The sequence below is a fragment of the Podarcis bocagei genome (genome assembly GCF_964188305.1).
Source record: "Podarcis bocagei genome assembly, chromosome: 1".
In the NCBI taxonomy this organism is placed as follows: Eukaryota; Metazoa; Chordata; class Lepidosauria; order Squamata; family Lacertidae; genus Podarcis; species Podarcis bocagei.
This window is the reverse complement of record NC_138125.1, coordinates 122,264,092-122,291,957: the sequence shown is the minus strand read 5'-3', so window position 1 is coordinate 122,291,957 and position 27,866 is coordinate 122,264,092. Positions and strand designations below refer to the sequence as shown.

Sequence of the window (27,866 nt, the reverse complement as noted above, 5' to 3'; positions counted from 1 at the left end):
ATAATGTCTAGCTTCCCTGAGAGAAATTAATATGGAAAGGCTATACTTTCAGGGATCACTTCTATAGTGCATAACGAGAGAAATTAATATAGAAATGCATTGGTTTTTAAACATGAAAACTACCGTATTCATTTCATCTGTTGTTCTTCCAGTTGCCACTGGGTGGTGGTAAAAGTGCATATAGTGTCAAAAACAATATTCTTCTTTTTCTTCCTGCTCCCTGGTTTCCCCTCTAGATTTTGGCAGCATTGCCATTAAGAAACTAAGGAATACAGCATCTTCCCTGTGACCAAGGTTACACTTTTCTCCTTGCCTGTGATAATGGAGTTCCCCGTCAGGGACTTGAATGTGCAGCCAATCTCTGCAGAAAGCAGTTTTGCCTGCCCAATGCTTGGGGTTTTGCTCACCATAGAGCTGGCAGAGCTCCTTGGGCTGTGGTCCCTGGCAACCACCTGGCTGTTGGGGGCTTCAGAAGCACCTTGCAAGGGACTTTGACAGGTGGGCAGAACAACCCACCTATAATTTATCTGATTACATGGGTTTATTGGCCGGTGGGTTGTCTCACTCCCCTGCCAAAGTTGGTCCAAGTGGGTGGGGACAGATAATGATCTGGCCCACCGGGCCGTAAGTGTTCCTCACCCCTGTTCTAGTCCCTCAGTGAGAGGAACGTCCCGCATGATGCTTTCTAAATGTTCTTCTGGTTTTTCTCATGCATTGTCTCATGCCAAGTCCTAACTTTTCAAAGTTTGGATTGAAAAAACAGGAGTTAGATAGATAAGGGGCTATTCAGATGAAACACATGGAATATTCCAATGCCTCCACATTAATTACTAAATCAGTGATGGTGGTGGTTGTTTTATTTGATGTGCATTTTTCTTTTCTTTTTGTGTACATAAGTTTGCTGCAGCTATATAGATTGCAAAACTGGCCAGTGCAGCAGCTTCTCAGTCACTTCCTGCAGTGGAGGTTGGGGACAAGTTTGTCCTACCACCCAAATATTGCAAGGAACATGCTTTACTCTCTCTCTCTGTATATATAACATAAACATTATTTATAGTAGCATGGAGATAAAGCTCAGTGTGGACAAAATTAAATACATGTGCCATCCTTAGGTGGAAAATAGTAACACGCTGCATTTTATAATTGGTATAATGATCCAGCTGACAGGCCTATCTTGCATTTTACCCATTTACTTATGAGAGTGTCCGTTCTTCACTAATACAGTTTCCTTCCTCTGATCCTTAGAGTCACCAGATGCAGAAATTGCTATGGAGATAGCAACAGCAGAACAGCATGTCCCTGAAGCTGTGTATGATTGTGTTATTTGTGGACAGAGCGGCCCTTCCACCGAGGAGCGACCAGCTGGATTAGTTGTGCTCTTACAGGCCTCTTCAGGTAAGGCTGAAGAAACAGCTAACTGAGTTGGGAGAAGATACAGTGGTGCCTCGCAAGACGAAAAGAATCCGTTCTGTGATTCTCTTCGTCTAGCGGTTTTTTCGTCTTGCGAAGCAAGCCCATTGAAGGATTAGCGGATTAGCGCTATTAGCTGCTTTTAGCGGCTTATCTGCTGATCGGATCAGCTGATAAGCGGCTTAGCGGCTTAGAAAAGGGGGGGGGGGAGGGAAAAAACCAGCAGGAACTCGCAAGACATTGTCGTCTTGCGAAGCAAGCCCATAGGAAATTCGTTTTGCGAAGCACCTCCAAAACAGAAAACTCTTTCGTCTAGCGAGTTTTCTGTCTTGCGAGGCATTCGTCTTGTGGGGCACCACTGTAGTTAGATATCTGAGAATATTTTAATGGCAGCTAGCGTTTGCTGTACTTCAAAGGAGCTGCAAGAAAAGTGTACATACGGTCATCTCATATGCGGTAGCTCTGGATGCGAACGGAATCCGTTCCGAGTCTCGTAATCTGGGGAACCGGGTTCGCGTCTCCGCTCCTCCACATGCAGCTGCTGGGTGACCTTGGGCTAGTCACACTTCTTTGAAGTCTCTCAGCCTCACTCGCCTCACAGAGTGTTTGTTGTGGGGGAGGAAGGGAAAGGAGAATGTTAGCCGCTTTGAGACTCCTTAAAGGGAGTGAAAGGCGGGATATCAAATCCAAAATCCAAACCCGCGTCTGCGCGGGTCGCGATTCGGCGCTTCCACATATGCACCTGACGTCATTTTGACTGCCTGCACACGCGCATGCGGTGAAACCCGGAAGTAACGCGCTCCTTTACTTCCGGGTCGCCGCAGCACACAACCCCAAATACTTATCCCGAAGCTACTTCAACCCGAGGTATGACTGTATTCTTGAGCTTTTTGTTGTATAAAACCAAAGCGAGGAAGCTTTTTCGCCCTGAGGGTTGTGTGTCCCATCATGGCAACCTCCACATGCCCCCTATGGACAGGGTCAGAGACACTAGTGGGTGGGGCAACAGACATGATTCTTACCTTTGCACTGGATGCCGCGTTCTAGACCATGCAGAAGCCAGAGGTTTCTATCCATGCTCACACCCTCTCCACCTGCTATCCAGGAAAGCAAGGTGCATTATCACACTTTGCAAACACGTTTCTGCCGGCAAAAATCTCTGGTTAGGAAGCCATGGACCTAGCCAGGCAAGAGTGCGTGTCCTGCTGGGAGAATATGGTGTGTGGATGTGACCTGTGGCTAAAAAGTAGAACTACCTCAGTTGCGCTTCGTTTCCCGCTCTGCTGATGATTACATGATTTCTCCCTGCAGTTTTGGGGCAATGCCGCAATACTACTGAGCCCAAGAAGCTGCCAACCTCTGAAAAGGAGCAGATTTATCCTTGGGATACGTGTGCGGCAGTGTATGAAGCCCGCCTCGCCACTTTACAGCACTTCTTTAAAGATGTAAGTTTTCTGCAGCAGCATGTTGCGATGGTGTTCTGTTTCTTGCACTTCGTTTAAATATTTAGCTGTATTAACTGCTATAATTTTTCTTACAACTTCTTTGAATTCTAATAGCAACTACAAATAACTTCAAACGATCTCTGTGAGTGTTCCACAGGGATGTGAGAACCTGTGTCTCTGATTGTGCACACCGTTCAGTTTAGGACATGTATGTTAAAATGCTTGCTCAGCAGTGAAATTAGTTGTTTATCAGTGTCACAATTAGGACTGTGGCAAAGCAGCAGTTTTAAGGGCATTTTGTCTCCCAGAAGAGGAGTGCAGTTTGAAAAAGAAAGAGCGCTTCTTTATGCCAGTGATTTCATCTCCATTCTTCTTCCTCTTCCTCTTCCTTTTCTTCTCCTTCCAAAAAACACAACCCCGTTTAAAAACTATTGACGTTCCATCCAGCAGTGATGGAACAGAGCCCTGACCATCATCACATTTCCTCCTAAGAATGTCTCTTGAACTATACAAGCATGTTTGTACAAAAAAAGGAGAGAGGAGTCCACTGTTGTCCTGGCAAACTGTTTCAGGGCCCAGTAGTTGTAGTTCAGAAAAAAAAATACTGAAATTGTTCCACATCATTTGTCACCTACAAATGGAATGGAGAATTTGGCTGGGTCCTGATTACAACTCCTTGTTTGTGAAATGAGTATACAACTGAAGGAATTTTTAAAAATGTTTGGAGTGTCGCACTAAGAAATCAGGTGTCATTTTCTGCTTCACTTTGTTGCCATATCTTCTACCTCTCATTTACATTGTTTCCTGAAAGGAGCAAAGCTACATGCAAGAACATTTCCTTCTGTAGAGGGGAAACACAATAATTTCACATCCTTATGCCCTTTCCTTAGAGCAAATGGGAAGCACGAAACATGGCTTTTCAACAACTCTAGCAGGTAGACCTTGTTTCTACATCAAGTTAAAATATTCCCATAAAACCAGAATTTACTTAAATTGTAATCTAAAATCTAAAAGCATTGCTTCCTTTCTAGCCAACCGATGAATGAATAGTTTGGGGTACATGCATAACCCACTGCACACAAAGAACATTTTCATACATTTCAAATGTTTTAGTCATTTTTACTGTTTAGTTAAAGGGGGCCACATGCATTTGATTGTGTGAAAAGATCTGAAGTGCCTTGGTACCTATTAGCAGAGCACTTTATTAGCAATTCTAGATCTTTCTGAAATACAGTATCTTGTGCACTGGGAATCCTCCCACTTAGGAAACTGGATTACTCTTTGATTTTTTTAAAAAAGTATAGTCTAACTCAGATATTACTTGGATCAAATGTTTTTGCTTTCTTTCAGCTTTCCAGATCATTATTGTGCTAAAATGGTCACAGTAGGAAAGAATTAATCCTTAAATTTCTCTTGGCGCAGAAACAGAAACCTCTGTTAAGGCCCTTGAATAGTTTGTTCACCTCAGCTAAGGAATAGGGGAACAAATCCTGTTTTTCTAAAGTTACTTTTTTCCATTTTTTTTAACACACGCGCGCACACACATGGCTTTTATTCAGCTGGACCTCAATGGAGCTCAGTTGCAGCAGCTCTCAGGTGTACGCCATTCTAAGAGAACAAGGGAGAAGTTCACGTCACCTCTTTTTCTAGAATAATAGTACTGTGTATAATAATAATAATAATAATAATAATAATAATAATAATAATAATAATAGGAAAAACCCGCAGCAGTTCACATCTCTTATACATTAACAATCAGTTCATTCATTTTAAAATAAACATAAATTCATATAAGCTCTCATATGTCCAAATAGGTATCCTCGTGAAATTGATATCTGTAATAAATATGTTCAAATGTAGCCAGGCAGTATGGTCCACAGACCATCGAATCCTTCCAGGCTTATTTGCGATTTAGGTGAGAGGTATAAAATTTTAACCCACGTTATAAATTCTTTAGAAAATCTAAATTTGTCCAAAGTAGCAAACATAAAGTGCCTTGGTGGTATCCTAGCATCCGCTGAGAATCACTTTTCAGGTGAGTGCTAACGGGACCTTTTCAGCATCTAAGGAAATAAGTGCAGCTGGATCAGTTCTAAGACTGTTTAAAGCAGCCAGTTGAGTCACCAATCTTGGGTGATTAGCTCCCTGTCTATGCTGAATAAAACTTGCTTGATTCACATGCAGTACGGTTAATACCACTGCCTTAACTCTTATTAGCCAGAATCTCTGTTCATACCTGTAATGTGTATGGGTTGCTCGTGCGTAAGTTGCCGCCTCTCCAGGCTTTGTTGCCTTGCTAAACCTTTCAGTCTGGGCAGCCCTTCACTTCGTGGCTGCCTCAGTCACTAGCAGAATCCGTCAGTGGGCGTTTCTTAAATCTTTTCCAACATAAAAGTTGTTTGACACCCAGTCTCCTCCTACTCTCTCTGCGCGGAAGTCTTCTACGCAGGGAGGGCGTGGGTAGCGGAGGACCCGTGCTCTCCCCGCTGGTGTCCGGTGAAGAGTCCTGGAGCCCTCTCGCCGATTCCCCCATCAGCCCCCCTTTATCCCTGGTGTTGCGCTGATTGGCTTCCCCATCTGCGGAGCTGCCTCTCTCCCTGCTGGGCCCTTCTCCAGCATCATTTGAGAGCCTTCCCTCTGCCTCAGGCTCCGATGTCAGTTCCCTGACAATACCCTAACATCTATTCCAGTTAAAGAAATTGGCCTATAACTTGCCGAATTTGTCATGGTCTTTACCAGGCTTAAATATAACAGAAATATATGCATCATACATTGGAAGTTGAACAGGAACCTTATTCGAAGACTTTTTGATAAACACATAGATGATTAGGGATTAAACAAAAAAACCTGACTTTCTTGGCCCTGGCTCTTTGTTGGTCTTTACTTTATGAAAAAACATTCTATGTTTAAATTAGACAATTAATTACATGTAATTTATTTTAATTGTGATCAATTTACATTTTAATTGGTGGTGGAGATATATATGAAATTTTTTTACCCCCCCCCCTTTTTTACCTTTTTAAAAGAGTTCCTGTCTGCAATCGGTATCAATTGGCTGGGAAGGAGGTGTGTATGTACAAACCTGTGGCCACACGTTACACATAGATTGCCATAAATCCTACATGGAATCATTGCGGGTAAGTTAAAATGGACATTTCTGGATATTGAGCTTTTTTACTCATTAAGTACTATAGGCTTTGCTGTTGACCTCGATAGAATCCCAGTGATGCCTTTATGTACCATCTGGATTTTTTAAACAAGGTGCAAAATCCATCTTTTGAAATACAATGCAGTGCTTTATGCCCCCCCCCTAAATATTCTCATATATAATGCATTATGGTATTGGTCATGAAAAAGAAGTTTTCAATGCTGTACTATTTCATTGAAGTTCACAGTACATGGCCCCTGTTGTATTTGGTAACATTTGACTTTGCTGATCTGCTATGTTAGAAACATCTGACTATGGTCTGTACAGGTGATGCAGAAATGGAGCTTAAATTATTCCTTCCCAGGCCTCATCTCACTGATTCAAATAAGATAACTTCCATGCTTGAATCAAAATGGCTTGCAGCAACCACTCTATGCCAATGGGGAATGGGGTGTGGGATCTGACAGTTTAAAAAAGTGATCACAATTCACAACCTGGACAAGGTGTGTTCAGTGGTCTTAAAAATTAAAAGAGGGGTCCCTGTCAAACAACTGCTTTGTGCTTATCACGATGAAAACCTCACTCACCTGAGCTGTCATTGGTTCTGTGAAAGGAAGTGTAGTCACAGACAATCTGTGAAAGTAACAATTTTTTCTAGCCACCAGTGTTGCCCTCCATTGCTTGTGACAGAGTCCCCCCTCCCTAAAAGGGTAAAGGGACCCCTGACTGTTAGGTCAATTCGCGGATGACTCTCGGGTTGTGGTGCTCATCTCGCTTTACTGGCCGAGGGAGCCGGCGTACCCCTTCCGGGGCATGTGTCCAGCATGACTAAGCCACCTCTGGTGAACCAGAGCAGCGCACAGAAACGCTGTTTACCTTCCCGCCGGAGCGGTACCTATTTATCTACTTGCACTTTGACGTGCTTTTGAAATGCTAGGTTGGCAGGAGCAGGGACCGAGCAACGGGAGCTCACCCCGTCGTGGGGATTCGAACCTCCGACCTTCTGATCGGCAAGTCCTAGGCTCTGTGGTTTAACCCACAGCGCCACCCATCAGTGCAAACATTAGTTGAACCCGGTCCATAGTCTTTCAAGTGTTTTGTTGAGGTTGTTACAGGTACCGAGGATAAGAAAATGATCATTCAGTTCTCTTTTCCTAGAGAATCTCTGTTGCCATGTCTACAGAGAATTGAATGTTTGCTGCTATAATTTACAAGTAGAGAGTACTTATCATTAAGGACCCTTTAAAAAAGAAAGTCCCCCCCCCCCGGCCCACCCCCAACATGCTGTTCCTTTAATATCCTTCTCCTGCTTGTTGATTTTCTGCTGCAAATGGATCTTGCACTGGCATTCTGTGTTTGCATTACAGTGATGAAAAGGTTGTCTGAATAATTAGAAGTCTTAACATTAAGCATTTATTCATTAAATTGCTTGGTTACAAAAATAACTACACTTTAACTTGTAGCTGAGCAATTGTTCTTTTATTTCTGGCCTTGCTGTCACTAGAACTCAGCAGTGTCGCTTCACGAATTCATTTGTATTTTTATTTCCTTTAGAACGACCAGGTTCTCCAGGGCTTTTCAGTGGACAAAGGAGAATTTACTTGTCCTCTGTGCAGGCAGTTTGCTAACAGCGTTCTTCCATGTTATCCTGGCAACAATGTGGAGAGGAGCCTTTGGCAATGTCACAGTAACAAGACTATGCAAGATCTCATAAAGGAAGTGGAAGATCTTCAAGAGCAGCTGGGAACTTTCCCAGTAAGCATCAGTGTAAGGCAGAAAGATCCTTGTTAATTTGTCTCCATCTTTCAACATTCCTTTTCATTCTCTGTTTCTCTCTTCTTCCCCAAACTCATTTGCATTTTATAGAATTTTAAAGCTGAATATCCTCTCCCATCTCTCTTTTAAGCACTTAAGAGCTTAAATAACGTTAACATTTTAACAGTTAAGCTCTGTTACATCACCTTTAAAATAGGAGGTGATTATGTGAGCATTTTGCTCCCGCATTTCAGTCTATGTATTTATTGGTCGTTAAAAGGCATTCTTTCCAGCTTCTCATCTTATACAGAACTGAATTGTATTACATGGAACTCATAATTTCTTTATGGTACAAAGCATCAATCACTTGTAACTAGAAACCATTTGACGTGTGTCAACCAAGAGTGCAGATTATTCCTTTTACTAGGACTTTAATGCATTTTGAAGTTTCACAGTGACATTCAAAAAGGTGCTGTTAAAATTATAAGTTTTACTGTGCTCCAGTCTTAGTTATAGATACGTTAAAACAGTACTTTTTCTTGAGATGTATTAGTGTTTTAAAATTCTGTGTTCATATTGACTTATTCCAATGTATGCCTAGTTGAATATATTCAATATAAAATGCATATGGTGCCTTTGAGGGCAAACTCCTTCAAGGCGGTTATATACAAGAAATAATTGTAGGATTTTAAGAATGCTTCGTCCATCTCCATAATTGTTTAGATTTAGTTTCATTCTGTAGAATTCGGTATTTCCGCTGTTGATGTATGACTGTTACGTAATTCGTAAAAGTAATTCTTAACTTTCTGAGGGTGTCTTAATTCTGTAATCACCTCTTACTGTAGCTAAGTGAAGTCAGCCATCTTTCTTTTTTACAGTCAGAAACCAATTTAAGTAAAGAAATGGAGTCTGTGATGAAGGATATCAAAAGTACTACCCAGAAGAAATATACTGACTATAGCAAGTCTCCTGGATCACCAGACAATGACTTTCTTTTCATGTATTCTGTAGCCAGGTGGGTAAGACATCTGTTTTACAGTCCCTTCCTGTTTGTCAACTACTTGTTACCTCTTTGGTTAAATAAACTGCATGCTTGATATTTTTCCTATATCGTGGCAAAGCTCCCTTGACTAACCGAGTTTTGAAGAGGACTCTGGCAGTGTCATGCATAGAGTCAGAGGTTCTTCATAACGAATGTTACACCCATTCCCCTTGAGATAAATGTTTGCACTTGTACTTGAGCAAATTTTTTCCATTCTCTTCAATGCTCAAATACACATACATTCCACTTTTCCTTGGAGTGAAAGTGGGGTGCCGTCCTGTGTTTTGGGGGCTCAGGGTTTGATTGCAGCTTCTATGTTGCAAAAAGGTGCTGGACGTCTGCATGGCATCCAGTCCATCTACACTGAAGTAAGTGGTTTTTACAGCTCTCAGTTCTGCTTTATTACCTACAGCCACAAGAGTTGCTTGCAGAGTCTATTTCACTCGTCTCTTTTCCTTCTAATTCTTATCTTTTCTGCATTAACATTAAAAGCTTCGACTATGGGGTCATGCGTGAACATGTGCACACATGAACATGATTATGTAATTTGGATAGTTGGATGTTTGGATTTTTAATGTAAGGCAGCGGAGAGTGCTTAACTACTTTAGACCTGTAACTTTCAATTTATTGCTTACAGGCGCTTCTTACAAGATATTTTGTACTTAGCTCTAGGGCAGGAATCGGGAACCTTTTTTGGTCCCTTGGGCAAGATCCTTATCAGGAATGGCCTTGCAGGACAAATGTGAAACTTAAAAGGAGCAGGGAAAGGGCTGGAATCTCTGTTTATCAGCCTATGGAGAATTAAACCCTGTCGTCCTGCCCTTCAGCTGAGACATCATCCATGGGCATAGTTGGGGGGAAACAGCCAAGTAGACCACATTGACTCCCCTAGCTGGCCTGTATTTATCTTCAGGTTCCCCCTCCTTGTTGTAGGAACAGAGAGCAGTTCTGGAAATGAGGGCAGTGGAAGAAATCCCTGAGCCCAAGCCCAAATGGGTATATTTGTATTGCTCTATGTAACATATGGGACACGGGTGGCGCAGTGGGTTAAACCACAGAGCCTAGGACTTCCCGATCAGAAGGTTGGCGGTTCGAATCCCCGCGACGGGATGAGCTCCCATTGTTTGGTCCCTGCTCCTGCCAACCTAGCAGTTCGAAAGCACGTCAGAGTGCAAGTAGATAAATAGGTACCACTCCAGCGGGAAGGTAAACGGCATTTCCATGTGCTGCTCTGGTTTGCCAGAAGCGGCTTAGTCATGCTGGCCACATGACCTGGAAACTGTACGGCGGCTCCCTCGGCCAATAAAGCGAGATGAGCGCCGCAACCCCAGAGTCGGTCACGACTGGACCTAATGGTCAGGGGTCCCTTTACCTTTATGTAACATATAGACCAGAGAGAGTAAAAGACTGCAGTTTTTGTAGAGTTAAGATGAGAGCTGTTTTGTCAGCTGTTCCTCACTCATCAGCAGGAGTACTTGAAACTTAAATTGCTGACTCCAGGAAATATATATTTCTAATACTTCCTAATTAACACACTGGGAAGAACTTTTTAAAAAAGAATTCCCATTGATAAGACATTCGAGCACATTCAGAAGCCTTCATTGCAGAAAGCTGAAAACATGAGATCAGCCTTCTTGACTTTGGTTTTCCTTATTCCCTTCCCCCATCTTCAAAGTGTTTAAAATGTGGGAAGGAGAGTAGCTGACAGATAAGAGTGCTGATTATGGTGGAAAGGTTTCCCCAGATTTTCATTTCATTTATAACTTAGTCTATTTTCTGTAAAACCATGCAAGCAACTAATTCACCCTGTAAGCCAACCTACTGATTACCGCTAGTATTCCAATTCCTTGCTTTGTTACAGAGATACTGTAGCTTCCAGATTTCTTCTAGTGCCACCACCATCCAGGCTATTGCCTACCTCTTCCTCCCCCCATAATAAGCTCTTTCTACTTTGCCTGTTTTGAATTAAGTTGCTGTTGTACACATGTACTCATTCACCTTCGATAATTTAATCATTCGTCTGCAAGCTTCTCTTGACCTAGTGTTCCCCCTACCCCACCAGTTCACATCACCAGCTGCTTTACAAGTCTGTGGAGGTAGCCCAAGGCATCCTCCACCCCCTATCTCATTTTTTAAGCACAGTACATCAAAATTATTGGTGCATGTGGGTCTTTCAACAGAAGTTTGTGCAGCATTTTCTTGAACCTTCAGAAATCCAGTGAAGCTATAAAGAACAGTGATTCCTCCCCCCGCCCCCAAGATTGATGAATGGTTTTATACCCTGACCTTTATAAAAAATATTAGGAACGGAATGCGATTGGAAAACGCATACTGCAGTCCTCAAACCTCTAGCCTTTTACTCATAAGCGGGCATTTTTGTTAAGCAGAGAATTTCAGGACTCTGGCTTTCATCAGTGGACTTTAGAGGTTGTTAAAGGTCGTACGGTGAAACCCTTGCAGAGAAGAAAAAATCACTGTACAGAACCAGTCGTAATCAATGTTCGTGGAGAGTAAGATCTAGCTGAAGTAGCTTTGAAAAGAGCATTTTTAATTTGCTTCCTAAGTTGGTAACTTAAAAGTAAAAAAAAAGGTAAAGGACCCCTGACAGTTAAATCCAGTCGCGAACGACTCTGGGGTTGCAGCGCTCATCTTGCTTTACTGGCCAAGGGAACCGACGTCTGTCCACAGGCAATTTTTCCGGGTCATGTGGCCAGCATGACTAAGCCACTTCTGGCGAAACCAGAGCAGCGCACAGAAATGCCATTTACCTCCCCACCGGAGCGGTACCTATTTATCTACTTGCACTTGACGTGCTTTTGAATTGCTAGGTTGGCAGGAGCAGGGATCGAGCAACAGGAGCTCACCCTGTTGCAGGGATTCGAACTGCCATCCTTCCGATCATCAAGCCCTGGGCTCAGTGGTTTAGACCACAGCACCACCCACGTCCCTAAATTAAAAGTATATTGATTTTTTTTTAAAAAAAAACTGTGTACGTTTGTGCCAGGGACTAATGGGGATGTCTCTCTTGAACCATTTTTCTCATATCATATCACATGCAGGTTTTGATTCTCCCGTCATTATAGGACCAGCTTCAGGTTTTTGTTGGGACAAGAGAGCTAACTTTGGGCTGAGCCCTTTTATTCCTATAGCAGGAGTCTAGTGGTCAGAAGTCCATGAATAAGCCAGTATCTGAAACTATGGTTTGGATCTGACTTGTTCTTACTAAACAGAGTTTAAACAAACCAAGTTCTCTGTATTTGACTTAACCACTGCTGAGACCCTAGAATTAGGGAAATCTGTTTAAAAGTGGAAGCAGTTGCTTCTGTTTGCTGCCTAGTAGCAGCAAACGAAAAAAAAAGAAAGGAGCATACAATTCTGAGACTCACTGTGGCTTGTTCACAAAACCACAAATTTTTAGTAATAAATATTAGAAAACATGTGAACTAAACAGTTAAGCTTACAGTTATTGTTATATGCTGTTGTGAGTTTTCTGCCCACTCTGGTCATTCAGATACATATCAAAGAACATCTTCCTCGCAACTCTCAAACACCTTTTTGGGGAAAATTTTGTGTGATTCATAATAGAGATAATCAACATCATTTCATTTTTTTAAAAAAAAAAAGCCTTCTAAGAGTGGGTAGCTTGAAAAGAATTAGTCTTCACATAACATTGATTATGACCCTTTGAATTTGGTCATGTGTTTCTCATTAAAAACATATTTTAAGTTTATTTATATAATTGTCATTCCATAAGCTTTTCAGCAGCATTTTAAGAAATGTAACATTAAGAAAAAGGAGGCTTGATTCCTTCTTGTCCCCAAGTGTTTCTCAAGGAGGGCACAGGCAGACATGAATGCCTGACAGAAATCCAGTTATGTAATTGCTGGCAGAGAGTACAATAAAAGCTGGTTACTAAGAGAACCCTTTTGTGCTGTGTTCTCTGCATGTGAATGGATCACTGCAGGGGAAACAATGTGTTTGAGGGAAATGTTTGCCCTGCACTTTTGTGGGATCACTTTTAGGCAGGGGTAGGCAACCTAAGGCCCGGGGGCCGGATGCGGCCCAATTACCTTCTCAATCCGGCCTGCGGACAGTCTGGGAATCAGCATGTTTTTACATGAGTAGAATGTGTCCTTTTATTTAAAATGCATCTCTGGGTTATTTGTGGGGCAAAGGAATTTGTTCACCCCCCCAAAAAATATAGTCTGGCCACCACATCGTCTGAGGGACGGTGGACCGGCCCACGGGTGAAAAAGGTTGCTGACTCCTGCTTTAAGGCATTTGAGGGTTCAGATGAAAGTCATGCTTAAATCAGAGAGAGAGAGAAAATTCAGACAGGCTTTTGTGAGGTCTGAATATCCTGTCAGGGGAAAACTGTTCAGTAAAGCTCTGGAGCCATATGGAGGAGAATGTTTGGAAGCACATCCAAAATGAATTTATTTGCATTAGACTAAGTCAGGGGAATCCAACTTCCAAGAATCTGCGATCTACTCACTGTATTAAAAAACTGGCAGTGATCTACCCATTGTCAGAGTTGTTGAGCTTTTTTTTCTCTCTCTCTCACTGTGAGAGTGACATCTCACAGCAGAAGACTTGTGTCCTTGCTGCAGTGATGAAGACTAAACCCTTTGGAAGTGAGTGACTTTCAACTGCTGTAGAACGAGACACGCAATTTCAGTGGCCACCTCCTACATATCTGTGGAAGGCATTTTTGCCACATCAAGTATGTCTTGTTCATTTAGAGCAATTCTTGAAGTTGTCTTGGGTGTTAGTGCCTGTTTTTACACTGGACGTGAATGTTTTGCTGAGAAGCAAAGGTGAGAAACCTTTGACATCTGACAAAATGGACTGCTTAAAAGATTTCCAATAACCGTTAAGCAAATATTTTCCGTATGGTAAGTGCAGGCGATTTTACTCGAGGCAGTAAATTAGAAGAATGAAAAAGGTGTGCAAATAAACACTTGTCTCATTAATATTCCACAGTGAATTAACCTCTGATCAGTGTTTCCTGTTCTGTCCACTAATACGAAATTCGTGTCCCAGCTTCTTTGCTGGTAGCTTTTTAGAAGTTCAGCAAGCGCTGCAAATCGCCCGAAGAGTGGAAAATTCCCTTGTCACGTGGATGGCCTTATCAGCAGCAGCCAGATGGAGCTCAGAGCCCAAACATTATCAATGTTAAATTGCTTTTTCCTGGAGTATGGAGGATTAAAGCGTTCCTTCAAAAATGGGTGACATGAGCCACTGCAAACTTAGGGATATTAATATTTTGAAACGTTACTATTTTAGTAATGTGCTAATATATTTTAACAAACATTCTATAAAGAAAGTCATCTTCTGACTGATGCAGCTGGAATCTGCAAAATATTTTGCTTTGAATGAAATATTTCCAGCTTCCCTGCATTCTTCTGATTAGCTGTACTCAGTGTAATGCCGCAGTTTAGTGGCTAACACAGCCCACCTAAGGGGGTCTGTTAAAGTGACAAAACCTCTTCCCTCTCTCCTCCCTCTTACTCCTTCTCACTGTGGGAAGGAAATAACAATTGATTGAGCTGTTGGCTAGAAATTTAAAGCACTGAGAGAAATCAGGTTTCTGCTCAGCTTCCTGAATAGCTCTGGAGAATCTAGGCAGCTTAAAATCAGGTGGCTCTGGAGAGACTTTGTCAAATACTGTCTTGCCCATATTTCATGGGGAGGGTTCTGTGCGTATTTGAGGCTGAGACTTCTCCTAGTACAGTGGTGCCCCGCAAGACGAATGCCTCGCAAGACGGAAAACTCGCTAGACGAAAGAGTTTTCCGTTTTGGAGGTGCTTCGCAAAACGAATTTCCTATGGGCTTGCTTCGCAAGACGACAATGTCTTGCGAGTTCCTGCTGGTTTTTTTTCCTCCCCCCCCCCTTTTTCTAAGCCGCTAAGCCGCTTATCAGCTGATCCGATCAGCAGATAAGCCACTAAAAGCCGCTAATAGCGCTAATCCGCTAATCCGTCAATGGGCTTGCTTCGCAAGACGAAAAAACCGCTAGACGAAGAGAATCACAGAACGGATTCTTTTCGTCTTGCGAGGCACCACTGTAATGCAATAGCTGGTGGGTGGCGTCACAAATATATATTTACAGAAATACGTTTGCAGTAGTCACACCCATACTCCGTGGTAAGCTACTTTTGAAAGTTGCATAAATGACAGTATTTGGATAGTTATTGTTGGATTATGCACTGGGGTGTATAGGTCGAGAGACTCTCTTTCTACCAAATCTTCTGGTTGCAAAACATTAAAGGGGGGGGGCGGGATAGAATAGATGCACCAGCCTTGATCAAAGTGAAGGGAAACGTACAGGGGCAGTTTCATTTCTTTAAAACCTCTAGATAATTTACATATAACCTACTGTATTCTTTTTATTCAGGACCAACTTGGAACTTGAACTGGTACACCGGGGAGGCAATCTGTGCCTAGGAGGTGCAAGCACAGCTGGGAAGAGATCGTGTTTACGTATGTATAAAGTTGTCTCAGTTTAATTTAGATTGATTTAAATATTTATTTATTAAATTTGTATCCCGCCCTTCATCCAAAGATCGCAGGGCGGTTCACAACATAAACATACAAAATGAGAACACAAAATACGTAGTAAAACAAACTGATAACCCCCCTCCCACAAACACATTTAAAAGGCCACAAGAGTGTCAATCAGCTAAATGCCTGGTTGGAGAGAAATGTTTTCACCTGGTGTCTAAATATATGTAATGAAGGTGGCAGGTGAGTTTCTCTGGGGAGCGCATTCAATATTATGTTCTCGGGGTCCGGTTCAGTTCATATAGGAATATGAACCGATATGCCCTAAAGATCCATAGTGTCAACTCAAACTAGACTGATGTGTGTGGCAATGTTACTAACGTTACGGCGGACGGCGTATTAGACAGCTTCATTGTTTAATTCATGTGGTTTATTTGGACCAGTCGTACCTTGGTTTTCGAACAGCTTAGTTCTCGAATGTTTTGGCTCCCAAACACTGCAAACCCAGAAGTGACTATTTTTGGAAGCCGAACGTCCGGCGGGGCTTCCGATTGGCAGCACGAGGTTCCTGTAGCCAATCAGAAGCTGAGCTTTGGTTTCCAAACGTTTTGGAAGTCGAATGGACTTCCAGAATGGATTCCGTTCGACTTAAAGGTACGGCCATATTTGGGTTTGGTAGTACAACCTCGGGCTGTATAGACTGACCGTGTTTATGAAGTGGATAACTTTCTAAGAACACATGTAAACCCAAGGACCTCCCTTTCCGCCATCTAGTAGGATGTAGACCTTTCCACACTTCGTACTTGTACTGTCCACCTATAGAGGCTATTAGATTACAAAACGTGTGGGAGGTCCTTGGGTTGCTGAGAATGGCCAGAGGACTTTACATCATGCATTGTATGTGTGGGGCTTAGCTGCATGCTTGTGAGGATTCCCACCATGTGTGGAAGGTAGAAGGTAGTAATAATAATAATAATAATAATAATAATAATAATAATAATAATAATAATAATAATAATAAATTATTTATATCCTGCCCTCCCCAGCCGAAGCCGGGCTCAGAGTGGCTAAGAACAATAAAAGTAGCACAGCATTCTAAAATCAATACATTCTAAAATCAATTCAGAATCAAATTAATGGCAACCATTGGGCTAGAGTTCTATGAGGATTACCAAAGGAGGGGGTCAGGCTGTGCCTTGGCCAAAGGCCTGGGGGAACAGCTCTGTCTTGCAGGCCCTGCAGAAAGATGTCCAGTCCCGCAGGGCCCTAGTCTCTTTTGACAGAGCATTCCACCAGATCGGGGACACAGCCGAAAAAGCCCTGGCTCTGGTTGAGGCCAGCCTAACCTCCCTGTGGCCCAATGTATCCTCTATTAACAGAAATATCCAACCAGGAGCTAGAAGTATCAACTCCTTTCAGCCAAAAAGCTGAGCCGTAAACAGGCTGCAAAGCAGGCCGCAGGGTTGAAACGTTAGATGTTCCAGCTGGGTTAAAACTAGTAAGGCTGGCAGAAGAAGAAATATAACTTGGTGCCACTAACTACAGTACAAAGCAAAGTTGTCAGGGTGGGCTTCTTTGAAGATACCACACATGATGGTCCACTTCAGATGTAATGCTAAACCATGGTTTGATACTGCATGTATGAATAAAAGTGATCTTCAGACTTGTACACCCATCCTCTTCCAGTACAGCTGCAAGCAGATTGGAAGCATCGACTTCCTGGACTTCATTGTTATATCTGAACTGGTGGTGGCGGTTCTGGTTAGTTCAAACTGTGGTTGCTGTAACAAGCCAGGATCATGAGCCACACTTTCAACTAACTAGAGTTTTGCCAGTTCTGATATAAGGGTAAAGATTTGCAGATAAACTCTGGTTTTAAAAAGGAAATGGAAGTTTTCAATCTCTTTGCAGCTCTGCCAGTTATGATAACTTCCATTGTAGCTGTTTATCTCAACTATATATTTAGGTAATAGAATTGATCGGAAGCTTAATTTTGATTTTTTAAAATTTGCTTTCTCCCTGTTTAGATTCAAATCTGTGATACACTTATTGTATTGACTGGGATAGGGCCGTTTTGTTACACTCTCAACAACATGCTTCTGTTCAAGTACAGCCCAATTAAAATCCTTGCAGATCTTTACTCCCATAGATCTTTCAGTCATTTTCATGAATTTTGCGTAATGAGGTCTCTCTCTCTCTCTCTCTCTCTCTCTCTCTCTCTCTCTCTCTCTCTCCCTCCCTCCCTCTCTCTCCCTCTCCCTTGTGATTGAGTACAGTGTTCTGCATGAGTCTTGTAACAATTGTAAAGTTTGTTGATTAGATATGGAATATGGTGTCCCAGGTGAGCTCTTACAGCTGCGAGTGTCAGTGAAGATGTGGGAGCAAATAGGTCAAGTGCTGTTTTAGAAGATTGCACGGAGGGGGCAGCTGTACGCTGAGAAGTAAAATTAGGAATGATTAATGTAGCTGTTCATGCCATTGGCTTAGACAGGGTGACAAGAACAGTGAACTAAATCTAGCTATTTAAATGCCTCCTTTTTAAGGCCTGGAACTTCAGGTGTGTTTTAGACATAGTACACAGCAAGCTGGTAGTCTAATACTACGTAATCTGCTGATCTTTATTGGTTTCAGGAAAGCCAAAAAGAGTGACTATAATCTCCATTATTGTCAGCTCTTATAGGAAAGCTTGCAATTGCTTTTTGAATTTTGCAAGTCTTCAAGCACTTTCCTTTTACAAGTCTTCAAGCACAATCTTTTGCCCAATGTGGGGCACAAACCCATGACTCTGAAATTAAGAGTCTCATTACCTTCCAACAGAGCTGTTTATAAATTTTCTATTAGTTTTGGGTGATATCCAACATTTGTCATACTTGAAGCCTGTTGAATTCAATGGACACGAGTAACTGGTTTGCTCTGGGTATAACTTAGTTAGCTAGGATCCTTTATATTTGAAAACAAATATGAACTATAGTTCTCCCTTAAATGCAAGATGACTTTGGCTGGGTTTAAGTTTCCCCTAGTACTCAGAGGCCAGAATGCTGGTGTTTCAAAGAAAGTTATTGGCTGTTTCAGCTTCTGAAGCCTCAGCCTGTTCCTCCAGTGCTTAGTGTGGGCTTCTTTCCACTGAGCTATATAGTGCTAAACTATGCTTTAGCTTTATGTATGAATGCCGCCTCTGTGTCATGTGTGAATGCGCCATTAGGCTGGTGTCAGGGGTTCATTTATCCTTGAAAAGGAGTTTACATGTGATTTAGGCTTTACATACTTGGAACTTTGTGTGTAAGGGATCGGACTGTAAAAACAACAACCACAAATACAAAATTTGCAACCCAAGCTGTAATCCTAGGCCAGGCTTCCTCAACCTCGGCCCTCCAGATGTTTTGAGACTACAATTCCCATCATCCCTGACCACTGTTCCTGCTAGCTAGGGATCATGGGAGTTGTAGGCCAAAAACATCTGGAGGGCCGAGGTTGAGGAAGCCTGTCCTAGGCATTCTTACTAGAGACTAAAGCCCAGTTGCTCTTAGTCAGACGAACTTTTGAGAAAACATGCTTTGGACTGTACTGTCAAGTGTTTCTGTTTCTGTATCTTGCTTTCCATTGACCCATAGTACGGCCCAGATTAAATTAAACCATAGTTTAAAATGAACTGTGGTTTGTGCTTGTGCTTGTTCTTGATATGCATATTGTGGTTTTTTTGCGGGGTGGGGAGGATTGACTGTGGCAGTAGAGTATTTTGGGGGTACTAATTGTCCTTTGGTCAATATCAGACTACCATCTGCACAGCTATAGTGACTTTCTGCTCTGTATTGTGTATACAGTATATAATGCTGATATAAGGAATGCTAAGCACCATAACATTAAAGTAAGCAAAAAAAAAAATGTTTGCAGAGTAGAAACAAACAGCTAGCCATCTCTGATTTGTGAAAACATAAATGTGGGTTTGTTTGTTTGTTTGGAAACTATGAACACTGTTAAAGGTTCAGTTGTCATCCTTTCCTTTGCTGCTGTGTTCCCATTAGGGGGCAATGTTAGTCTTTTTGTTTCTGTCCAGTGATAGAACAGCAGAACTAAATTCTAATCTAGAGAATCATTTTTGTTTTGCAACAATTATAGAATATATAAATTTTCTCTAGAAGCAAGGTAACTGTGTCTTCAGTTTAGCTAGCTTTTATGTTTGTTAGTCTTAGAGGGTGACCTGAATAAAGCTAATTTAATACTGAAATGATCTTAGCGTGAGTAAGATTGCATTTGCTAGGCCCAGAGAAGCAATGTTTCTTTCTTTTGTTATGCTGCCAGGGAACCAAAATGCACCTGTGCAAATTCTTCACTATCTAAAAGAGAAAAGCTACAATTTACAAGGATAATGTACAAGTAAAGGGAATTTTGCAGAAGCAGCACTGGAATAAATAGAGACTGTACAGGAATGGCGCTATTTGGTTGGCATCCACATTGTGAGGTGCCAGGATTTAATATCTCTCTGACTGAACAGTGCAATTCTATTCAGATGTAAGCCCCATTGAGTGCAATGGGAGCTGTTCCCAGGTAAATGAATCTAGGACTGCTGTCTCCATGTTTAAATTGACAGTTATCTTTGGTGGAAGTAGCTCTACTTAACTAAGCTGAGAAAAGGCTTATTTGGACAACTTTGTTCTAGGTAGGAGTGGGAATGTCATCTGAAACCCTGGGGAGTCGAGCCATCAGTTTCACAGTACTGAGACAGAGGGACAGTGATCTGACATAGGCAGTTCCCTGTGTTCCTATGATTTGGTGTCACATACACAAGTCTCAGGTCTGACCTACTTCCTCACCTTCTACACACAATTTTTACTTTGCACCTGAATTTTCAGCAAACCAAAGCTTGCCTTTTCATCCATACCAAGGAAACTATGGTTTGTTCAAACCTTGGTTTTTCCACATGGAATGCTTTTATTGTTGTTTGTGTGTAGGGATTTAATTTAGTGACTAATTAGAGGCACCTCTTCAGAGTTGAGGACTTCGGTCCATTTTATAACAGCTGCCTGCAGAAAACTCCCTCAACTCTTAAGCAGGGCTGGGCTTGTAGAGAGAGTTCCTGGATTGTCACTTATGTCACCAGACGCCAGAAATACGTTATAAAAATTCAGTAACAAATAATCCCTGATATAGAAATAGAGAGCTAAAGGTTAGCAGGCAATAGACTAATAAACATACTGACAAATGCAAAACAGCAAACAATTACGGGACCCCACCCAGGACATGTAGTTGTGAAGATGCCTGCTTGGTCTTACCTCTGTTCCTTTATACACTAGGAATTGTCAATTGCACTCAGTGGTCACCACAAATACATGGGATGGCTAGGTCAAACCCCCTACCCAGAGGGCATAGCGATTCTTTTTTTGGGGGGGTGGGGAGATGCTATGAAGCTGACGAAGTTCCTCTTTTCTTAGGTCCTGAAGAGCTAACGTATCACCTGTCCTCTTTTCTTCACCTGAAATAGGTGTATGTCCTGCCTAATGAAATGTTTGGGTGCATCCTGGTACATGAAGTTGGGACAACAGCATAAGCCCTCAGATGTCCAGTGAACCTTTTACTCCCTGAACAACTTTTAAAATAAGAGTATCTTGTCTCACTGCAGCTCTAAGTAGGCAACCTATGTTTGAGCAAACCGCTGTTTCCTTGATTTGGATGGAAATGCAAGCTGTGGTTTGCTAAGGCCCTGGATGAAGGTGCAGAAATTTCATCGCATGGAAGGAGAGGGAGAAATAGTGTACAACCCACAAGCTGAAGCCTTTTGGGCATGGCACGTACTGTCAAACCATGGTTTAGTGTACACAACATGTAAACCTTTGCTGAACGCCTTTCTGCTAGCTAGTGCTTTCTGTTTCCATAACAACAACATGAATGGTATAAAGTGTGTGTGTGTGTGTGTGTGTGTGTGTGTGTGTGTGTGTGTGTGTGTAGAACAAGGGAAGGGAATGTTTTTACTGCAGCTTCAATACAATTTTTTCAACACAATTCAGTATTTTTCCCTCATAGGCTTCAAAATAGACATATGTAGGATAATGGTGTCAGTATAAATAAATAAAATGCCAGTCTTTTGCCAGGAAACTTGTTTTGCCCTCATTCACTGCATCTGATTCAGAAAACAGGTGACGGCAATCAGTTCCAATGTCATCTGCGCCTTCAATTATTTCCCAAACCCCAGGAACTAATTACAGCCCTCAAGCTCTGCTAAAATCAGCTGACATAAGCATGAGACTCTTTTGGCCTCCCAAGTGCCTATGAATAATTGTCTATTTGTGGAAAATAAATTAATTCCTCTTGTGATTTATATTTAAATGTGGTATCTCCTGGTCTGTTCAGCTGGTAGCCAGGGATAGAAGAACAGAAATGAGGGATAGTAAATAAAAGAAAGTGTGAGCAATAAAGGATTTATATTTTGCAAAGGAAATAGATACGAAAACTTCTTTGGGCGTGGAAATGGTAGATTGACTATGAGCTGACTGTCAACTCAAATGATGGTATCGTGAAATAATCGACAAAAACCAACTGCTCTTTGACGGAATTAAAAATTGTGTAAAAATGTGCATTTTCCCATTATAGATTCAGTTGTGAAGAAGCATGCAAAAAGAAATTCAAAACATGGCAGGGGATCCCATAACATGGGGCAACTCTAAAGATCATGCCTGCATTGTGGCAGCTTGGCTCAAATAGAAGAGAGCAATTATGAGTCGTAGATTTCCTTATCTGGATTAATTTTGCAGTACTCTCCTCTCATCAGTCTGGTTCTGTAGATCTAGACAAGATCTAAGACTCGGCAGTCGTGTAATTTAGGAAATGTCTCTCTTTAAACTGGCTCATTTGGTTACAAATGATCCCCAAGGGGAAATAAACTGTTCTCTGCACCAAAATACAGCCACCTCTGTATTAGATACCAGATTAGCTATATATACACCAAGAAAAGTGGTGTGTGACATTCTGTTGCATTTCTCCTACTTTATCATCGGTTGCAGTTTTATTACTGTATTGCTTTATTCAGTGTTACTGTAAAGAGACAGTGCTTAAGACTCCATCCGAAAGAGAACCCCACACTGAAAACAGATGATAGAATTTGCCTCTTGAATGGATATAGAAATGGTGATTTGCTGTGTAATGGCAGTGCTCTAGAGAAGGCCCTTATTATGCCACTGTATCTCACCTGCAGAAACCTTTGGGAAGCTGCTGAACACCATGGTTCAGCCTCATTTCCTTTTCTTGCATGGATGTGACTCGAGCAATTGCAATGTAAAACTTTTGATTTATTATATATGTATCCTGTCCCTTTCTCCAAAGTGCTTGGGGTGGCTTACGTAGCGCTTGTCCCATTTTTATCTTTGCAGCATCCTGTGAGGGACATTAAGTTTAAGAGATGGTGACTTGTCTGAGGTCGTCCAGTAAATTGCGTAGCTCATGTAGGATATGAATTCGGGTCTTCCTGTTCTAAATCCACCACACTATCTATTACATGGCTCTTGGTGCATGCTAAAGCCAGCTATAGCGGATTGGGTTGTCAAATATTAACAGCTGGTAATGAGTTAGGGAGCCACAGTAATCTAGAAAATGAAACAATCGGTTGCAAAGGACTATGAAATATTTTAATTTCATTCAACCAAATAATTAACTCATTAGTTGTTTCCCTTTATCCATTCAGATCAGCTGTTTCATGTGCTGGCTATGCACATGCGACTCTACAGCATTGATTCTGCTTACAACCCATGGAAGAAACTAACCCAATTGATGCAGAATGATGAGAGTTTGCAGTAAGTACAGTTCTATAGACCAATTTCTCCGTAGCGTTTTAACCTTGTGAGGCACCAAGTGGAGCAGTGTATCTCTGCTGAACATACCGTTTTAAGGGACTGAATTTGCTGCAGTGTTAGAAACAGAGCTCACTTCACCTACCCCATCCAAAGACCTTTTATACCCAAACAATTATTCCATCCATTTTTTCAACTAGTAAAGATTTGGAGACCATATTCATTTTTTAAGCCATGCATTTATTCATGTTTATTTTCTCTTCTCTTTTAAAACTACATTGTGCAGCAAAATCCTATGCATTTTGCTCAGAAGGAAAGTCCCTTTATGCTCAATGGGGGTTCAGTGTGTGTGTGTGTGTGTGTGTGTGTGTGTGAGAGAGAGAGAGAGAGAGAGAGAGAGAGGGAGGGAGGGAGGGAGAGAAAAACATGCAAACACACACATCGGGTAACTAATTTGTCAGTATCTTGGAATATAATACAGTTTATAGTTATAGATTGTTTATGCCTGCAGCATGGTGCAGTTTGATTCTCTTTTCAATAATTTTGCTTTATCACTATCAGACTTTACATTAGGTTGCTTTTTCTTAACTACTTCTGTAGCAGTGTTTTGGGAAGCCACACTTATCTGCCTTCCTCATATGCGTTGAAGGAATTAGCAGGGTGGTTCATTTCCATATTCCAAACAGACTTTATAAAAGACAGTTTTCAGTGTCACGGTGAACAAGTTGCTTAGGCTTTTAATAAATGACAGAGCAATTTTTAAGAGCTTAATGTGCTCTGGTGCTTGACGTAAACTAAAGGAGCTTATCTCTTGGCATTTTATATCATTTCACTTCTTCCGTTCTAGCAAAATGAATATATTTAGTCAGATGTTTCACTTGCTCCTGCAAGCCTTCCCTGTTTTTGCAATGTTGCCAGGCATCCTATAAACCATATAAATTTAAAGGTTTGATTGTGCAAACATTATTATTTGACCTGCATCCTATAAAACAAAATTATTGCTATCACTTTATTCCACTTGAAAATTGAGCATTCATTTTAAAAGTTATTCTTATTTGTATAAAAAAAAGACTCAATATACTTGTTGTATGTTTATTAATGTATTGAAATGCATGAGGAACGGTCCTAAATTTTCCAAAAGCAAAGTAAGATTGCAACAATTAAATACAGTATCTTGGGGATGTTTTATTAATTCACTAAAATAATTGGGCAGAACATTCTATAATAATTCACCTGCACATTACACCATTGCATCTCTGGTTCTATATTGCATAGACAGACATGTTCTCTTCAGGTGATCTTGCATGTAAAAGTAACCAAAGAGTGAGTTCCATTCTCCATTGCTCTACTGCCCTCCACGAGCTTTCAATGGGTATCTGAACGCCCAATTTTTGGTTTTAAAGCATAGACTTCTGCTTCCACAAATTTAAAGGTAAAGGGACGCCTGACCTCAGGTCCAGTCATGGCCGATTCTGGGGTTGCGGCGCTCATCTCGCATTATTGGCTGAGGGAGCTGGCATACAGCTTCTGGGTCATGTGGCCAGCATGACTAAGCCGCTTCTGGCAAACCAGAACAGCGCACAGAAATGCTGTTTACCTTCCTGCCGGAGTGGTACCTATTTATCTACTTGCACTTTGACGTGCTTTTGAAATGCTAGGTTGGCAGGAGCAGGGACTGAGCAACGGGAGCTCACCCTGTCATGGGGATTCGAACTGCCGACCTTCCGATTGGCAAGCCCTAGGCTCTGTGGTTTAGACCACAGTGCCACCCGCGTCCCTTTCCACAAATATAGTGTGTCCTTATATGTTTACAGTCTATAACAGTATCGCTTCCAGAAACTTGCATAAATTCCTAAGGAAATGGGGTTATTGTGCCTAATATAATTATTTCCATAATTTCCAGGATTTGCAGTGAGGAACAGCCAGAAGTCCCAGTACTTTATAGAGATGCCTCGTCCCTTTTGCTCATCCAGATTTTAACAATGCCACAGCCATTGCGCAAAGGTATGTTTCGGGGGGGGGGAATGCATAAATAATAAGTCTCGGTGTGTTTCCCTTGTCAGTGGCTTTTAAAGCAGCACAGCAAATAAACCTTGTCTGCTGTGTGTGCTCAAATAATGACTTTGCCTTATCTCTAGAAGTTGACATCAAACAGAAATTTTTGTTGTGGTTTGACGGGCTTATCTGTGACTCCTGTCTTCTCACCTTTATCAGACAACTGTACAGTAAAACCAGGAGGCCTGAGAATGACTATTAAGTTCCTTGAGATGCAGGGAGGAAAGAGGTTGGGTCCTTTCGTTTGACCTTCATTCGTTTACTGCAGTGGGGCTGCTTAATATTTCACATTGAACTGCGAATGCCTAAGGGTGAAAGAGAATAATTCGTTTCAATTTAACTGCTCAAATTGTGGCAATTGTGTCACACCCGACAAAGATAATTGCTATAATACAGTATCTGTAATGGTTGCTGCATATATAAATCTGAGCATAAGTTACTGGAATCCCAAGATACTTTTGAAGCAGAAATGATTTATCACTGCTTATTTTGTCAGGTTTTTAAAACCATTAATTTTACTATTTGAAAATACTAACCCAATTCTCTCCCCGCCGCCCGCAGTGATACAGGTACATTTTGATAAAAGTGTTACTATGGGCATTACAGAATAGAATTCCTCTCTTTAACAGTTTTATAATTTGTTGACATGGTATTGGCTTCATCTGTGATATTTTTTATATCAGGGACGTTCCATATAAAGGTATAATCAGCCATGAAAGCAGCCTTTTCATATATAGCTGCACCTTTGTAAATAAAATTCCCAAGAAACCAGTTGTTTGGGCCTTCTAACAGAACTGTGTCTTAAATCAGAAGAGAATCACAGGTTGTCTTTAGCTGCTTAAAGAATTTATTGGCAAGGAACAGACAGAAAGAATCTTTCTTACTTTAATGTGTGCCTAATAGCGTATTTTATATGTGGCAGCAAAGCCAATTTTAACATAGGTCTGTTCCTAGTCTTGGAAGACACATCTGATTGATATTTCTTGGGTGGTTTTTATACCCTTCCCTTTTTTTGGAATGTAGTCTGTCAGGTGGTTATTTGAACAAAGCTCATTTTTGTTTAAAAATACCTACATGGTATTCCCTGAGAAAATTAGCATTTAATAAGCAGTGTCCTAATAGCATCTTCTGTCCTTCAAGCAAGGCCATGGGAATTCTATTAACTAACTTATTAACTGTTGAATGGCCTTGGCTGTCTTTTTTCAATCCGGCATTGATTAAAGCAAAGTAAATGCCATTACACCATTCAGGCTGTTCATTCTGAAAGGAAAATTTGATCCGAATCCACCTCAAAAGAGAAAACACAAATTAAGCCTTTGATTGTAGGAGAACATCATGTTAGAGGTCAGTGCAGTCAATAGTTCCATCGTTTTATACATGGAGGGCTCAAAGAGTAAGAGGGTATAAGTTTTCTTTGTTGTATACGCCTTTTGTGTGACCTAAAGGATTAAGCGCAGTGTTGAAGATATTTAGTTGGCTGAATTTTATTCAGAATATTAAGATGGGGGAAATGGGTGCATGTTTAAAATGTAAAAAAAGAGATTTTTGTGTGGTGATGCTGGTTAAACTTGATAATGATATTTGTTGCCCATTGAACTGCCATGTTCCCAAGGCTAACTTCTAAATTAATTATGGTTAACCTGGAGTCAGCATGATGTCTGCTTTGGACCTGTGTAGAAGAGAAAGCCACTGCCTTTTCGGCATGTACCACCACCAGGGACGTCATTTTAAAGAACATAGAAGTTGCCACGTGGATCTATTCAGCATTTAGTAAGACCAGTAAGGCTTTACTTGGGAGTTCAGCTGTGCATCCCAGGGTTAAGAAACATTTTTGACACATTCAAAAGAATTTGTAGGAGAATGAGACATTTTAGAAGGGATCTTTGAGAGGGGATGAAGAAATGTGTGTGTGCTGATCTTAAGAGAGGGTGGTTGTGATTCATTAATTGTGTGCAGCCTGGAGATCAGACTAATTTATTGATGGCTAACATTAAAGTGTAAAGTACAGGAATAAGCACTCTTAAAAACATCAAGTGGCCAGTCAGTCACAATTATATGCAGTCACCCAACTGTTACAAATAAAAGCACCTGTTCTCTGAATGTGGTTCTGCGTGCAGATGTGGCAGCGTTAAGCAGTTGGGTAATACCTGAAGTTCTGGTCCATGTTCACCCATTGTGTTTACTTTCCTTTGCAGAAACTTAAACAGACAGGTTCCCTGAGTTGTTCTGAAGTTGCTGGCTTTCATTCTTTTTTCTCTCTCTTTGGGGGAGCAAATAAAGCTTTAGTGGAATATTGGCAGTCAATTTCCAGATTAACTGTGAAATAGCAATTCTTTTACCTATTTTGCTTACTAGACAAGCTGCTTTCCCGAAGCTGTAGCCTTTCTGCAGATGACATTTAATGTGGCATTTAATGGGAGGCAGGCAGGATATGCTGAGTTGTAAAAAGTGGCTTTAGCTGAAAGTGAAAGCCTTCAGAGCATTGGTAAAGTTTGTGGAGTTCCTGAGGGATATATTGCAAAAGACATTTCTCTGCAAGGTTGTTTGTAGAGCTGTACCTCTGCAGTAAATGCTAGCCCCAAATTAATATTCTTGTTTCCTATTGCATTTTACTTGCATTCCTACTGCATGTACTATCAACACTCCTGATAAGGAAAATAAAACCCTTGTTCAATTTATTTTAAATATTGTTGCATTAATCTCTGTTTGCGCACATTGTTAAGTGCTCC

At 41.3% G+C, this 27,866-nt stretch overlaps 1 protein-coding gene and 1 long non-coding RNA gene across 2 annotated transcripts in view; one reads left to right on the top strand and one right to left on the bottom strand.

Moving 5' to 3' along the window:
- LOC308582320 overlaps positions 1-27,866 on the bottom strand; it is a 211,644-nt gene that overhangs the window by 112,890 nt on the left and 70,888 nt on the right. The window lies entirely within an intron of this gene.
- Positions 1-27,866, top strand: part of UBR3 (ubiquitin protein ligase E3 component n-recognin 3) — a 94,026-nt gene that overhangs the window by 55,586 nt on the left and 10,574 nt on the right. The window contains 8 exon segments of the mRNA XM_081184375.1: positions 1,246-1,395; positions 2,722-2,855; positions 5,882-5,992; positions 7,558-7,758; positions 8,637-8,773; positions 15,198-15,283; positions 22,977-23,085; positions 24,986-25,086. Of these exon segments, the coding sequence (XP_081040501.1) occupies positions 1,246-1,395; positions 2,722-2,855; positions 5,882-5,992; positions 7,558-7,758; positions 8,637-8,773; positions 15,198-15,283; positions 22,977-23,085; positions 24,986-25,086 (1,029 nt within the window).